This window comes from Gorilla gorilla, chromosome 5, assembly GCF_029281585.2.
Source record: "Gorilla gorilla gorilla isolate KB3781 chromosome 5, NHGRI_mGorGor1-v2.1_pri, whole genome shotgun sequence".
NCBI lineage: Eukaryota > Metazoa > Chordata > Mammalia > Primates > Hominidae > Gorilla > Gorilla gorilla.
Genome location: NC_073229.2, coordinates 20,888,734 through 20,903,460, shown reverse-complemented (window position 1 = coordinate 20,903,460; position 14,727 = coordinate 20,888,734). Strand labels below are relative to the sequence as shown.

Below are 14,727 nucleotides of genomic sequence, written 5' to 3'. Positions count from 1 at the left end.
CCCAGCCTGGAGCACAGTGGCATGATCTTGGCTCACTGCAACCTCTGCCTTCCAGGTTCAGGTGATTCTCCTGCCTCAGCCTCCAGAGTAGCTGGGATTATAGGTGTGCACCACCACACCCGGCTAATTTTTGCATTTTTAGTAGACACGTGGTTTCACCAGGTTGGCCAGGCTGGTCTCGAACTCCTGACCTCAGGTGATCCCCCAACCTTGGCCTCCCAAAGTGCTAGGATTACAGGCGTGAGCCACCGTGTCAGGCCAAAAGAGCCTTATTTCATACTGACCTGAGAAGTTGATGTCATGAATCCAGAGAGCCCACAGCGAGTGAGATCACTGACTCATGTAAGAAACATGGCTGGAGAGCCCACTGCGCGCCAGACACTAGGCCCAGAAAACACAGCAGCACAGTCCCGCCCTCGTGGAGTCTGCGGCCATTTCATACCTCCCTAAAAGGTGTGACTAACTTGTGCTCAGCCACTTTTGTTTTAGTTCGGAAAGTGAGGCTGACCCCTTCCTGGTGCCGTCTCTGCCCCTGGGTCGTGGTTCGTGGGTGCTACACGCCATTTACTGTTGCCATGCTTATAGGTTAATAAACAGGCACGCCTCCACTACAAGGGCATCACTCAGCTGCAGTCATTTTCCTACACTGTTTGTGACTTACTGAGGAGCTTATCTTGAGTTATACCACACTGAACTTCTTAAAGGAGTATCATTAGCATTTCTCGTGCACGTGCCTTCATAAAACAACTTGAGAGTAATGGCAGTAGTTCAGCCGTGAGTCAAAACCCAGGTGTCCGCATAATGACACCCTTGGGAAAATCCAGTAGCGGCCACTCCAGTCCAAGGCAGACTATGTGGAGGCTAAGCTGGGGAAGGCTTTGGGAGCAAGTAGGCAGGTCCGTGGACTTTCTTACTTTCCACATTTCCAGTAGCCATGCTAACAACAGCATCTTCACGTCCACACTTTTTGATTCATTCTCTTGGATCGTATCCTACAGGCCCAGCCTGACAGCTGCTGGGCACCTGGACAGAAATGCCAAGGTATTGTATGGTTAAGCACAAGGAACTCATCCTGTCCCTACCTTCTGCATAAGCCACGGGAGAGATGAGTCAGGAGCTTATTTAGTGCTTGCAGTTGCAGAATACCTCAGGCCGACCGCAGGCTCACTCCCTGTCTAAAGGACGAAAAGTGAAATTTATCTCCTTTATCAAACAAAACAGCAAAGCCAAGTCTTTCAATAGACCAGAATCCAGTCAGACCTTCTGGGTTTCCAGCTGGCCTCCTGCAGCCTTTGCATGATTATGCATATTTTGCTGGGGGAGGGGGTGGCTAGCGGGTACCCCTTAACTCTGGCAGTTGGTAGGGATCATTATTCTCTGTTAGATTTGGCTTAGCAAGCTAGATGGAAGGAAATGCTGTAAGCTTTTCCTCTTTGATGCAAACCTGGAAAGATTTGAGGATAGAAATTCAACAAACATGTTCTCAGATTCAGCTTGCCAAGATGACAAACTGGAAAAAATATGTGACCCTTGGTGATGCTTTTGTGCCTGCAGAGGATGAAAGGAAATTTAGTCCAAAGGGGGTCCCTGGGCCAGGCTGGGAGAATGTCTAGCGTTCCTGACAAATCCCTCTTCTCGCTGGGAGCCCTTTTCACCCGCGCCATCGGGAGGCCACAGCTCTTTCTTGCAAATGACTGAGGAACAATTCCCATGGAGGCCCTAGGATGGAAGTAGACTCCCCTACCATCCCCCCACTTCACAAAGAGAAATCCAAGATAAGCCACGATGGGCAGCCTGGGGCCCATGAGCTCCATCTTTCTTAGCACAGAACTAGCCTTTCCCTGTGACACTATTACAGACAAGCCTTCTGGCAGCAAAGGGTAAGGGGCCAGGATGGACTGCCTGGAAGCAAATATGAGGATATGAAATTTTCTGCAAAAAGTTCAAAAAATGCTTTTATACTTTTCATACTTGTTCCACCACAAAAAGCAACAAAGGCCTGCAGAAATCTATTGCCCCAAGGATGATAGAGGCCAAGTTAACTAAATATTGTTTCATGAGATTCTGTTCAGACCTCACGTTGACAGAACCAGCTACCCGCTCAGGCCCAGGCCAGGTGGTGGTTCTCATCAGCCAGTGCACAGCTCTGATTCATCTGTAAGACATTGGGAGTTGGGTGACTTTGCAAGTCTATCTGACTGTGCCCATCTCCCAGCTTGACGTGGGCAGAAGGGTCCTGGGCGGATCTGGAAGCAGCTGCTGGCTGTGCTGGGGCGGATCTTTTCTATCCACTGTCCATCTGGATGCTCCAGGTGGGCTCCGAGGCTTCCTTTGCCCTCACGGAGGGGTCGAGGTGAGAGAGGAGGCAGGCGCTGGTGATCATGACACCCGCCTGTTTTCTCCTGCCCTGCCCACTCCGGCAGACCTTTCTAGGTCATAAGTCGGACGGGCCTCCCTGAGACCCTCCCTGACTGACGACTCCCTGACATCTGTCTTCCGCTCTAATGCTGCCTCAAGAATAGGCACTGAGGGCCAGGATGACCTGGGGTTAAGGGAGTATCAGAGTCTGTTCAACTTATTTAAAAAGTTGTATCTTAAAGGCCGGGCACGGTGGCTCACGCCTGTAATCCCAGCACTTTGGGAGGCTGAGGCGGGCAGATCACGAGGTCAGGAGATCGAGACGATCCTGGCTAACATGGTGAAACCCCGTCTCTACTAAAAATACAGAAAAAATTAGCTGGGCGTGGTGGCGGGTGCCTGTAGTCCCAGCTACTCAGGAGGCTGAGGCAGGAGAATGGCGTGAACCCAGGAGGCAGAGCTTGCAGTGAGCCAAGATCGCGCCACTGCACTCCAGCCTGGGCGACAGAGCGAGACTCCGTCTCAAAAAAAAAAAAAAAGTTGTGCCTTAAAAATGTCTGACATCTGAAAACAAGTAGTGAGTAGCAGACAGGAAGCCAGCATGCATCCCATGCCGGCAGCGCCTGTGGCGTGCGAGTGCTGAGGAGCGGGGCAGGATGAGGGGACGGTGCTGAGGATATGGCCCGGAGCCTGGGAAGGAGCCAGACGGAGCTGCCCATGATCCTGAAGCCGCCTCCCTGTGTGGCCTTGGGCAGGGCCCTCGGCCGGCTTTAGTGTCCTTGTCTTAAAACAAAACTGACTACAGGCACCTTGTTAGGCGGGGGTGGAGAATGGAGACCATGTGCAAAGGGCCTGGGCTCAGCACAGGACAGTTCATATTCTTCTTCTTCGCTGGGCATCTTCAGCAGTTGTATTTATTTCTATAAAAAATGGTACAAATATTTGCTTATCCTCGACTTCACAGAAATTTAGTCAAGTCACATTAAGTAATATAAGAGAGGAGCTAGAATGGGAGTCTCGCCTCCGGTGTTTCAGTGTGAGATGGTAACGTTCACATGGCTAACAGCAATTTGATTCTGGAATCCTTAATTCAATGAAGTTTGCCATTTCTAGTAAGAAGTCGGCCTGCATATCAGTTTTCCTACCTTATTGAGATCCTATTGCTAGTAAAATAAAGATATCCCGTGGGTATTACAATTTTGTGCTCCTAAAGCACAAGGAGGCAGTGTGTGCCCTCGGTTCTCTGTCCGTAAATCAAGCAGCTCTGACTTCTAAACACGGGCGTATGCTGCCCTCTAGTGACAACCCAGAGAAAAGCAGAAAAGGCACTGGCAGAGCCCACATTTCAGGGGCAGGAAAGGAACCCAACACCTTAAAACCAAAGATGTAACAATCTCTTTCTCTAATCTGAGATTTCAAGAGAGAAAAAAAAAACAAAACCAAAAATGGCATACCAACTTCTGCCAAAATTTTTCCTAATCATACTGAATGATGTCAAGGAATTTTTTTTTTTTTTTTTTGAGACGGAGTCTTGCTCTGTTGCCAGGCTGGAGTGCAGTGGCGTGATCTCGGTTCACTGCAACCTCCAACTCCCTGGTTCAAGTGATTCTCCTGCCTCAGCCTCCCAAGCAGCTGGGATTACATGCACGTGCCACCACACCCAGCTAATTTTTGTATTTTTAGTAGAGACGGGGTTTCAACATGTTGGCCACAATGGTCTCGATCTCCTGACCTCGTGATCTGCCCATCTTGGCCTCCCAAAGTGCTGGGATTACAGGCACATGAGCCACCATGCCTGGCCATATCAAGGAATCTTTGATAGAAAACCAGAGAATTGCTCCCACAGAAAAAAATAAAGATATATTCCATATTATATATGCATGTGTACATTTGTTGCATATTATGTATATACATATACATAGACATTTTTCTAATGATCTGCAAATTAAATATATTTCATTTCATTTTAGTTGGCACAGTTAACAAGATAGATCAGTATGATGTAGTTCACCAGGCACAATGCAAGGCTTTTGTTCCATGCAGTTTACCCTTTAACAGTGGCCCTGTGCCCACCCCTCCTGGGGGTCTGTACTCTGCCCTCCTGTATGTGACTCCCGTGTGAGTAAGGGGAGTCCTCTCGCTGCTTGTCAGTGCCGTCCACATTTAGTGCCGGGAAGGTCAGGCAGAAACCTGGGAGGTTTCCGAGAAAATGCTGTCCCTATTAAAATCATGTCCATTATCCCTAGCATCTGATATGCCCTGTGGCTTCCTGAAAGAGCCAGGTCTACCAGAAAGACTTAATTGGCTATTTTAGGTGTTCAGTCTTCATCTTACAGAAGGATTTGGTCTTATTGCTCATTTCCATGGTCGTCTCTATTTAACCTGTCCCATTCACCTGGGTGAGCTGACCTTCCTATCCAGGAAGCCCGTGTGATCCGCAAGCATCCAGTATTTATTAAGCACAAATAGCACGTGCCTGTTGAATGTCCTAGAGAATAATTCTTGCCCTTGAAGGGCTCAGAGACTAGTAAGGTGACAGGCACATGAACAAATAGTGACAGAAAGATGCAGAGTGTCTTTGAACGGTGGTCTGGGACCCTCAGCCTGGGAAGTGTGTGAGTATCTGGGAGACATCCCCCAAATTCTTGCTCTTCCTCATCCATATCCCCTTCAGGCCCAGAAGCACAGTGGTGTGGCTATTCCTGCAACTCTTTCAGCCTCTCCCTGGGAAGCGCTTTCTAATATGAAGTGCTGATGCCTGTCACAGCCTGCATGAGAGGTGGCTGTCAGTCTCCCTCCGTGGCTAAGGCAGGGGAATCTGTCACTCACCGAGTATCTTGGTTTTCTATTGCTGCATAACCAATCGCTCCAAAACATAGGGGCCTGAAGTAGCATGCATCTACTATCTCGTGGTTTCCATGGCTCCAGAGTCTGGGCACGGCCTGGCTGGGTCCTCTGCTCCAGGTCTCTCAGAGGCTACCATCAGTGGGTAGGGTCCACCACTAAACCAAGTCAGGCACTGGTAGGCTGTTTCCTCACGGGCTGTGGGGCTGGCAGCCTCAGCTCCTCGCTGGCCGTTGGCCATAGGGACCACAGTCACAAGGCAGCTCGCTTCGTCAAAGCTAGCAAGAGTCTGCTAGAATCTGCCTTTTGGAACCTTGTTGTGGAAGGAACATCTCACTATCCTGGCTGTAAATTTGATTGCTAAAAAGTACGTTATTTGTACCTTGTACCTTGAGGCCCAGCGCACACTCAAGGCACAAGGGTGGGAATTACTGGGGCCAGTCTAGAAATCCGACTGTAGCGCTGAGTAGATGCCCAGGTGCCAGCCAGGTCTCAGTGGCTGGGCAGGTGCTGGGGACAGCACACGGAGTGGAGCCTGGTCCTGCCCTGGAAACATCTGGTGTCTATTAGAGACACACAGACACGCAACGCGAATGTGTCTTTGGGCTACACAAGTGTCCTGAGGATGCAGGGGAAGTGCCCAAGAGAGCCTGCTCAGTCTGGACTCAGAAGGGTGGCTGGGATGGGATTCCCAGGATGTGGCCTGGAGCCCACACATAGTGGCTCTAGAGGGGACGCGTGTTTGGCAAGTGCACTGCGGCGTGAGGAGGTGAGGCAGGATTCCTAGGGCTTGGGGAGCAGGAGCAGAGGTTCCTGGAAGGGTGAGGGTGGGCGGGTGTGAAGCAGCTTGAGGAGGCAGTGTTTGCAGAGCTTGGTGCCTCACCGAGAAAGGCCAGGGTGGAGGAGAAGGGTCCCAGTGGCAGAGCCCCCTCTGCCAACTTTTAGGACTCCATGTCATGCCTGGAGGCTTTAGGCCCATGGGAGAGGCTCATCCTGTTCGCCTCCCAGTTCTTCAACCTCTCCAGCTCTGGTTCCTCCTACACCCAGCTGCCCCCTAGACCCTGAAAGACTTGGGTGGCCCCTCCCCGGCACTCAGTGGATGCCACCTGGAACCAATCAATCCACGGATCTTCCTGTCCCCATGCTAGTCACATTCATGCTTTAACTTCCACCGCACTTGGACGTTGGAGCTTTTCTCATCCCTGTTTTATAGACACAGACCGAGGCTTCGGGAGGTGAAGCTGGTGGGCGGGGGCCAGGATTCTAGCCCAGGCTCATGGGCTCCAGAACTCCTTCTCCCAGCCACAGCACTCGCACCTTTGTGGCAGCAAAAGTCTGGTCTGTAGCTCACTTTGGGCTGGCTCTTTGTATGTGGGTTTACTCAAGGCTTGGAGGCTAATGGCTGATGCCCCAGTCTTGACAGTCATCTAATGGAATAAACATTAACGAAGACCCTGTACCGGAAGGCATCTCCTCCCTCGAGGAGTGCACAGACGGCGCCCTACCCAGGTAGCCTGTGGGAGCTCGCCTGAGCCAGCGTAGGCCAACCTCACAGAGCGAGCACCAGACAGAGCTGAGGGACCCCGGTGCCATGAGTATTGGGACTGAAAGGCAGAGGACAGGAGGAAGAGGTGGGGCCCCCAGGACCTGTGCATCACCTTGCAGGCAGGAGGGAGCCATTGGAGGACTCTGAGCAGCCAGGTGACATGATTAGCGCTGTGTTCTAGGAAAATCGGTTTGGCAATGGTGAGGAAACAAAGTCCAGGGGGTGCAGAAGATGCGCCAGGGAGGAGCGCAGACCCAGGCGGCCTGGAGTGGAGGCCCTGAGGACTTAGTCATGGGCTGGACAGGAAGGAGCTGGGAAAGGGAAGAATCCAGCGAGTCTTTGTCCCCTAGGGCTGCAAGCCTGGCAAGGCTGCCCTTGTGCCCCCAAGCCCTGTGCCCATGGTGGATGCAGATGGGTGGACTGCAACCTAGAGAGAGGCAGTCATTTCTACATTAGAGGGAGAGAAGGGAGAGAGAAGTGTCTTCTCTTACTTTGTTACAGGACAAAAGCCCCCAACACACACACACACACACACACACACAATCACCATTCTTCCATTGCATTCTGAGAAAAAGGCTCCAAATCTGTGAATCTTCCTGGGGTTATTAGCATAGACCTGTGTATATCTGGTTTATGAAGGCCACCTGGGAACTCTGGGACTCCCATCCTCCCTGCCCAGGTCACCTTCGCCCAAGCCTCCTTGGGCATGAGCCACTGTGTCTGGCCTGCCCATCTTTTTACTGGATTATCTGTCTTCTTTTTGAGTTATTAAGAGTAGCGTGGTGGCTCACGCCTGTAATCCCAACACTTTGGGAGGCCAAGGCGGGTGGATCACGAGGTCAGGAGATCAAGACCACCCTGGCTAACACAGCGAAACCCCGACTCTACTAAAAATACAAAAAATTAGCTGGCCATGGTGGCACGTGCCTATAGTCCCAGCTACTCAGGAGGCTGAGGCAGGAGAATGGCATGAACCTGGGAGGCAGAGCATGCAGTGAGCCGAGATCATGCCACTGCACTCCAGCCTGGGCGACAGTGAGACACTCAAAAAAAAAAAAAAAAAAAAAGTTCTTTATATATTCCACTTACAAGTCCTTTATCTGATATGTGCTTCACGAATATTTTCTCCCAGTCCATGGTCTTTTTCTTTTCTTAAACATGTATCTTTTGAAGGGTAGGAGTTTTTAATCCTAATGAAGTACAATTGATCAGCTTTTTCTTTTATGGATCCTACTTTTGATGTTATGTGTAAGAAATCTTTGCCTAACCCAAGATCATAAAAGCTTTTCTCTTGTTTTCTTCTAGAAGCGTTATAGTTTGAGCTAAGTTAAGCACTTAGATTATCCATTTTGAGTTCATTTTTTTACATGATGTGAAGGGTCCAACATCATTCTTTTGCACATGAATATCCTGTTGTCCCAGCACCACCTGTTGAAAAAACTATCCCTTCCCCCTTACTGGATTTGCCTCCATCTACGGTCAGTTGACCATAAATGTGAAGGTTAGTTTCTGAACTCCCAGTTCTGTTCCAGTGATCTATTGATATATACACCAACACCACACTGCCTTAAGGCAGTATGGCTTTATAGTTTTGAAACTGGGAAGGCAAGCCTTCTAACTTTGTTCTTTTCCAAAATTGTTTTTGACTACTCTGAGTCTTTTGCATTTCCATATAAATTTTAGGATTGGCTCACTGTTTTCTGAAAAAAAAAGTCACCTGGAATTTTGATAGGGATTATGTGGAATGTATAGATCAATTTGGGAAAAATTACCATCTTTACAATATTTAGTCTTCTAATTCATGAACATGGAATGTCATTCCATTTATTTTTATCTTTTTAATTTTCTCTCAGCAATGTTTTATCTTTTTCAGCATACAAGTCTTGCATTCCTTTGTTATTTATTTCTAAACATTTTATTCATTGGATGTTATTGTGAATGGCATTTTCTTCATTTCTGGGTGTTGCTAGCATGTAGACATATAACTGACTTTTGTATCTTGATCTTTTATCTTGTGACCTTGTAGGACACTCTTTTGGTGAGTTAGGAGCTACCTATAGTGCCAACCAAGAGAACCACAGACTAGTCAAGAGCTGGAGTTATCTACCTGCCTCCTACCTGTTGCAGGGACCTCCCTTTCAGCCCACTCAGCCTCAGCAGTTCAAAGGATAAAGGCCTCTTCACTTCAAGGGGGTGCCTAACGAGCAGCCCCATTAGAAAGCTTCCCCAAACCAAAGGACCAGTCTGCCTGCTGCTGTGGAGCGAGGCACACAACTCCACTCCCCCTTCCTTGAGACAAGGCCACCTCTGCCTGCCTCCTTCAATGAGGCCCCAGAACTGGGGACCAGGCAGCCCTCTGTAGCCTGGCCTGTCACCTGAGCGCCACGGTCCCACTGCAGCCTGGCACAGCACTGCTTTCTCAGGGGCCACAGAACACCTTTGTCCCAGTAATGTGTTTTTAGGTCAAAGTGGAGAGGTTTGAGGGATAGGGGTTCTGTAAGCTTTGCGTATCTACTAATCCCTGGGACTCTTGGCTGCTCCCGCACAAGGCAAGGAGTGGAAATCAATGGCTGGCCTTCTGGACTTTGGTTGTCCTGAGCTCAGAGCTGCAGTGAGTTCCTCTCTGTCAGTGCACAGCTTCATTTGGGGGACCCTTCAGGCACAATCCTCAGAGATGGGACCGTTTCCAGTGGTGGTGTGTGAGCAATTTGAGGAGACACGTGGGCCATCAACTCACAGTGAGGAAACTACTCTTTTAAAGTATCTTGCGATCTCTCCAGTTATGACAAAGTCTCTGTTCGTGCTGGTATGTCCTTAGTTCCCTCTTTAACCCTTGGTAATCCCCCAGGCCTTCAGGAAATGGCATAATTTCATTCCCTTTTGTTTTTCCTTGTATACTACTTATGGCAAGTAATATCGGCTTCCCATTTACAGTAGTATTATATAAGGCTGCCTTTCAAAATAAAGTTCTCATGGTCCCCCAGCCCTGAAAAAACAATAAAAATAGGAAACATTAAAGAAAAAGATAAATTAAGCAAAAGCTTTTGATTTGATGAGGAAAAACAGTCACTGCCGTAGAGTGGCCTTGTACAGACACAGCCAGGGTGCTGGTGACATGGGACGTGTGAGGTCGGGGTATACTGGGCAGTGCCCAGGGCAGCAGGGCCCCTGCAGAGGTGGCTTCCTGGTCCACCCCGAGCTTTCCCGGGATCCGGCCCGCTAGCCCACAGCAGCTCTCCCTGTGCTTCCCTCCCCCTGCAGGTGTGGCGGGCTGGGGCTGGTGCTGGCCAGCGCGGGCTTCGGCATGCTGACGGCACCCATCATCGAGCTGCACAACCAGAAAGGCTACTTCCTGCACCACATCATCTTTGCCTGCTGCACGCTCATCTGCATCATCTGCATCCTCCTGCTGCCCGAGAGCAGGGACCAGAACCTGCCTGAGAACATTTCCAACGGGGAGCACTACACGCGCCAGCCGCTGCTGCCGCACAAGAAGGGGGAGCAGCCACTGCTGCTCACCAACGCCGAGCTTAAGGACTACTCGGGCCTCCACGATGCCGCAGCCGCGGGTGACACACTGCCCGAGGGTGCCACGGCCAACGGCATGAAGGCCATGTAGCCCGGCCTGCGGAACCCGGGGCTCCAGGGTCTGGGGCAGCTTGGGCACAGGTTTACAGACCAGGGACCGAACACGCAGCCAGGGGTGGGAAAGCTGCCTCAGCCAAGCTGAGCCTCTCAACTGGTGTGGGGAAATCCTGTCTTTCCAGAAGTCCAAGGAGCGCGGGTCGGAGGAGACAAACTCTTTGGAAATAACCCTTTCAAGACTTTCTTTTCTGCCGTTAAATGTGTGTATTTATTTTGGTCATTTTTACGAGAAGCACTTTATTCCCTCTCCCTCTCACTGATCACAAATGGAATCACCTCCCTGGGCAGCGAGACGCAGTTGCTCTGGGAAGATGCCACAGTGACCACGGCCGTGGCTGGTCCCTCTGGGGAGATGGGACACGGCTCCTGGCAGCACCCAGGAGCCCCCCAGGCTGCCTGCCTGTGTGCAGAGGCAGGACAGGACCGTGGAGCGTTTCCGGGACTGCATTTTAGACAGAGTGAAATGTACATGAATTTGGCTTTTGCTAGAGTCTGTGTATGGTTTTTTAAGGTCCTTTTTCCCTTTCTGTTTGTAAGGTAAGAGCTTCTGTTCGTGTGCAGGGAAAGCAGCTCACAGACGCCATTAAAACCAGCTTCATCTTTCCTTCAGGATCATCCTTTTGTACTTGATGCTGGAAGCTCTTGGAGAAAAAGCTTAAAACATTTCACCAGAAATCTTAATTGAGCAGCAGTCATATCGCCACAGCTTTGTGAGTACAGAGCTAACAGATGCGTCGAGACCTGAGATGTGCTCGTTTTTATTCCTCCTCTCCCAGATTGGCTCCAGCAGAAAAGTCCCTCATGCACAGGCAGCTCTTGTGCCGGCACTACTTGAAAACATGGCTACTTTCTAAGCTACAATCAATTAGAAAATAACTCAAAAAGATGGCAGAGGCAAATCCACAGAAGGGGGGCTGCCCTCCACACACACACGCCTGTCACCCACACCTTGAGCACACACCATGAAGATCACCAGCTTGGATGGCCGTCACCTCAGACATCACTCCAGGGAGCACCCGCAGGAGCTGGGCCCCCTCACGCCTGCCTTCCTGGGCCAGCTTCCTGCTTGTAGTCACTCGCATAGCACAGAGGTGGGGCTTCGGGCAGGGAGCGGAGATTCCTCATAGGTGAGTCCAAATGACCTCCAGCCTCTCGAAGGCATCAAGACAAATTGAAAGAAAGCAATAACTCACCAAAGCTCAACGCTGCCCCTGCCTCGACCTCCATGGGTCTCTTCGTGTTCCTCGTTTCACCCCAGAAAGTGGAGGTTTCCTCTTGGCATTTTCGGAGGAAACTTGTAGGACACCCAAGGCCACTAAGAGAGCCTCCTTGGCAAGGGCAGGCACCACTTTGTAGCAACTTGGGCACCAGCTTTTCTGGACAGCCTGGCTTCTTACTGGGATTGTCCAACTCATCCCTTCTCGAAGCATGTCTTTGCCATGGGCTGTGTCCTTCCAGGGAAATTGTGGTCTCGGGCCTGGGTGAGACAATGAAGTGACTTCAACCGACAGTTGCTAGAATTCACAGGGCAGAAAAGGGGTTGACCTTCTCCCCTTCCAGCTTTCCACCCGGCCTGCTGCTTGCTATCACCACTCATGTCTCCTCCACATGCGGTCCACACATCAATAAGGGCCTGGAAATGTGTAAAGACACAGCAAGGGGCAAGCAGACTCTTGGCCACGTGTTTCCAGTGGCTGGACCACGCCGACACCTGGGATCTTGAGCTACCCAGGAAGGGAGGCTGTCTGGCTGGCCTCTCCCTGCCTCCACTTGCTCCACGTCCAGCTCATCCTCACCTTCCCTCTGTTTTAAAGTCACATTTCCATGTTTCAACATTAGTTTGCATTCACCTTTACAAAGGCCTTTCTTTAGATCTGTGCAGCCTTTGCGTGCCAAACTTGTGAAATTCCTTTTACTTTTTTTGGAGTACTTGCTACAAAGCCACCTGTCAACAAACCCCCATTATGTACAGAATAGGACCTATCTAGTAGCCAGGCCAGTAGGCAGTTGGGGAAGGTGGGAAAGATCCAGCGAGGCCCCTGAGCCTGCACCTGGACAGTTGTACGTCTGCACCCATCACCCTCAGCACCAGGCCACCCTGCAGTCCACTTACTGTACTGTGTTGTGGAAGGATATGCTAAGTGATGAAAGTTGCGAGCAGTCTCACTGGTCGTGTAAACTTTTTTTTTTTTTTTGGAAATTGAAGCTGTAGAGTGCTGCCCGAAATCTCTAGGAAGTTGGTGGCAAGGGACAGCACTCACACTCTTCTGGTCATGATCTCTGATCTCCACCTCAAATGACAATAAAAAACTGGTCCAACGAAGACAGTGCTCAGCACTTCAGCCATCAGGACTAATCCATCGATGACTGGAAAAGAGGCTAGCTTTGAGGAAAAGAGCCTGGGCTCTTGGGAGCAGAGTCCAGCGGGTGTGAGTGAGGCTGACTTGCCGACGGTCGGCAGGTGATGGCTCTCAGCCGGCGAGGTGGTCCCACAGCTCTCCTCCCAGGGCAGCCTCAGGAGGAGGCCGGGTGCCTGTTCGGTGGCAGCTTCAGCCTAGGGATACCTGAAGCTGTCGAGCAACACCTTTATGAAATGTTGCCAGAGCAGCAACACTTCCGTGTGGGCACAGCCCCGGGAAATCTGGTACCAAGTCAGCAAGGTGGCAGGACCCACCCAAGCCTGATACGCATCTGGGCCCGCCGGGCTCGGCAGGGGAGGCTGCTATGGCTGCCCACTTCCCAGCACCGTCTGTCACGCTTGAACCCCTCTGTGCTGCTCCCTTCCTGGCTAATAGGGAGACCCTTCGCAGGCACCCACTGTTTCAACTTGACCCTCCCACCCCCTGCTACTCTCCTCCACACACCCCTGCGTTCCGCTAGCCTACCCTGTCAGCCTTTCAATAAAAGTTATGCACAAATCTGAACACCTGAGATGGAGCTGAACATTTCTTCACTTTGTTCTTTTCCTGAAGTCAAACTCTTATCAAATACCCTAATTATTACCATCCAAGAGAAACAGGAAAAAGGTTAAATGTTTTTGTTTACTGAGAGTAAGATCACCTGCATCTGGAAGACGGGCTGGTAAACTGGTTTGGCTACAGAACAGAAAGAAAACAAAAACAAACCTCGTAAGGGAAGTATCGCACTCAGACACCACCACTTCCTAGAGCCAAATGAGCAATCCCAAACTGCAAGTGCCATAAGTGGGCCTGTGACGTCACACTGCCCGGCCCGAGGTATTGCATGTGCGGGGGAGGCCCACACTACAGCTGTCCTCTCGTCTAGAAGGCACCACCTCGCTTTCATGTCCCGTGTGTTTTGGAAAAGCAGTATGGTGTGTCATGTCTAGCGGCGAACACCTCCCTCCCTCTGTCCTTGAGGTTGTAATATAAAAACTGTGTTTCTGTACGTGTGGGTGGGAATTCTCTGACGGTGCTCGTTCATAGCACAAGCTTACGCTGAGTTCTGAACTGTCGTTCACAGCTGCGTGTCTGCATGGTGTCGCATCTGTTGTACCTTTGGGGAAAATTTGTATGTAAATGTACAGAAATAAAAACGTTGCCCCATTAACAGATTTCCTCTGGAATGTCTTCCCTACCTCACCTGATGGTATCCACCGACGGGCATTTCACTACCATTAATGGTGAGTAATAAAACCCTCCGTGTTCATTCAGACCTCACTGCGTCACTGCTTTGACCGCCTCTGTAAGCTGTGTCTTCACTCGCCCCGAGGTGGGTGGAGGGAGGCCTCTCACTCTGCTTCGAGTCCTGGTCTTAAAGGTAGTCAGAGGCAGAGGCTGGATTAAACACAAACTGTTTACCAAGTGCCACTCTCAGACCACCTGAGAGACGGGGGGGCCATCAGTAAAATTAAGAGGAATTTTTTTCCCTTGTTCGTTTATGTTCTGCTGATCTGTGGCCTGAAGGTTCCTAGAGACGTCAAGAAATGAATATCTTACACTGTGATTCTGTGAGGAAAGACTGGTAACCCAAAACTCTCTTCTCTAATGTAGTATTTTTTAACGAAAATGACAATATTTCTTTAATAAAGTATTTATACCAAACTCTTCTCTCCATAGCCCTGATTTTGTGTCACTCGCTATTATATTTCTAGAGAGGTGTCCACTCAGCTTTGCAAGCTGCGATGAGGCTGGCCGGGGCCTCGAGGTTAGCACAGAAAGTCTGCAAAGGAGGGAAGCACCCGAACTACAGACTCACTCCTCCAACATGCCTTTCCATCCTGGCCAGGGTCACTACCTTCACTAGCCTGCTGCTGGCTCAGTGCAAGACTTTTGCCTCTGGATGAACAAAAAGGGTTCAGATGGACCCCAAAG

General features: G+C 50.4%; 1 protein-coding gene across 4 annotated transcripts in view; it reads left to right on the top strand.

Moving 5' to 3' along the window:
- Window positions 1-14,457, top strand: part of SLC22A23 (solute carrier family 22 member 23) — a 187,495-nt gene extending 173,038 nt beyond the window's left edge. For all 4 annotated transcript variants that reach the window (XM_063707294.1, XM_019029104.4, XM_019029103.4 and 1 more), the window contains one exon: window positions 10,010-14,457. In XM_063707294.1, the coding sequence (XP_063563364.1) occupies window positions 10,010-10,367 (358 nt within the window). In that variant the 3' untranslated portion in view covers window positions 10,368-14,457. The remainder of the gene's footprint in view (window positions 1-10,009) is intronic.
- Window positions 14,458-14,727: the final 270 nt, after the last annotated feature.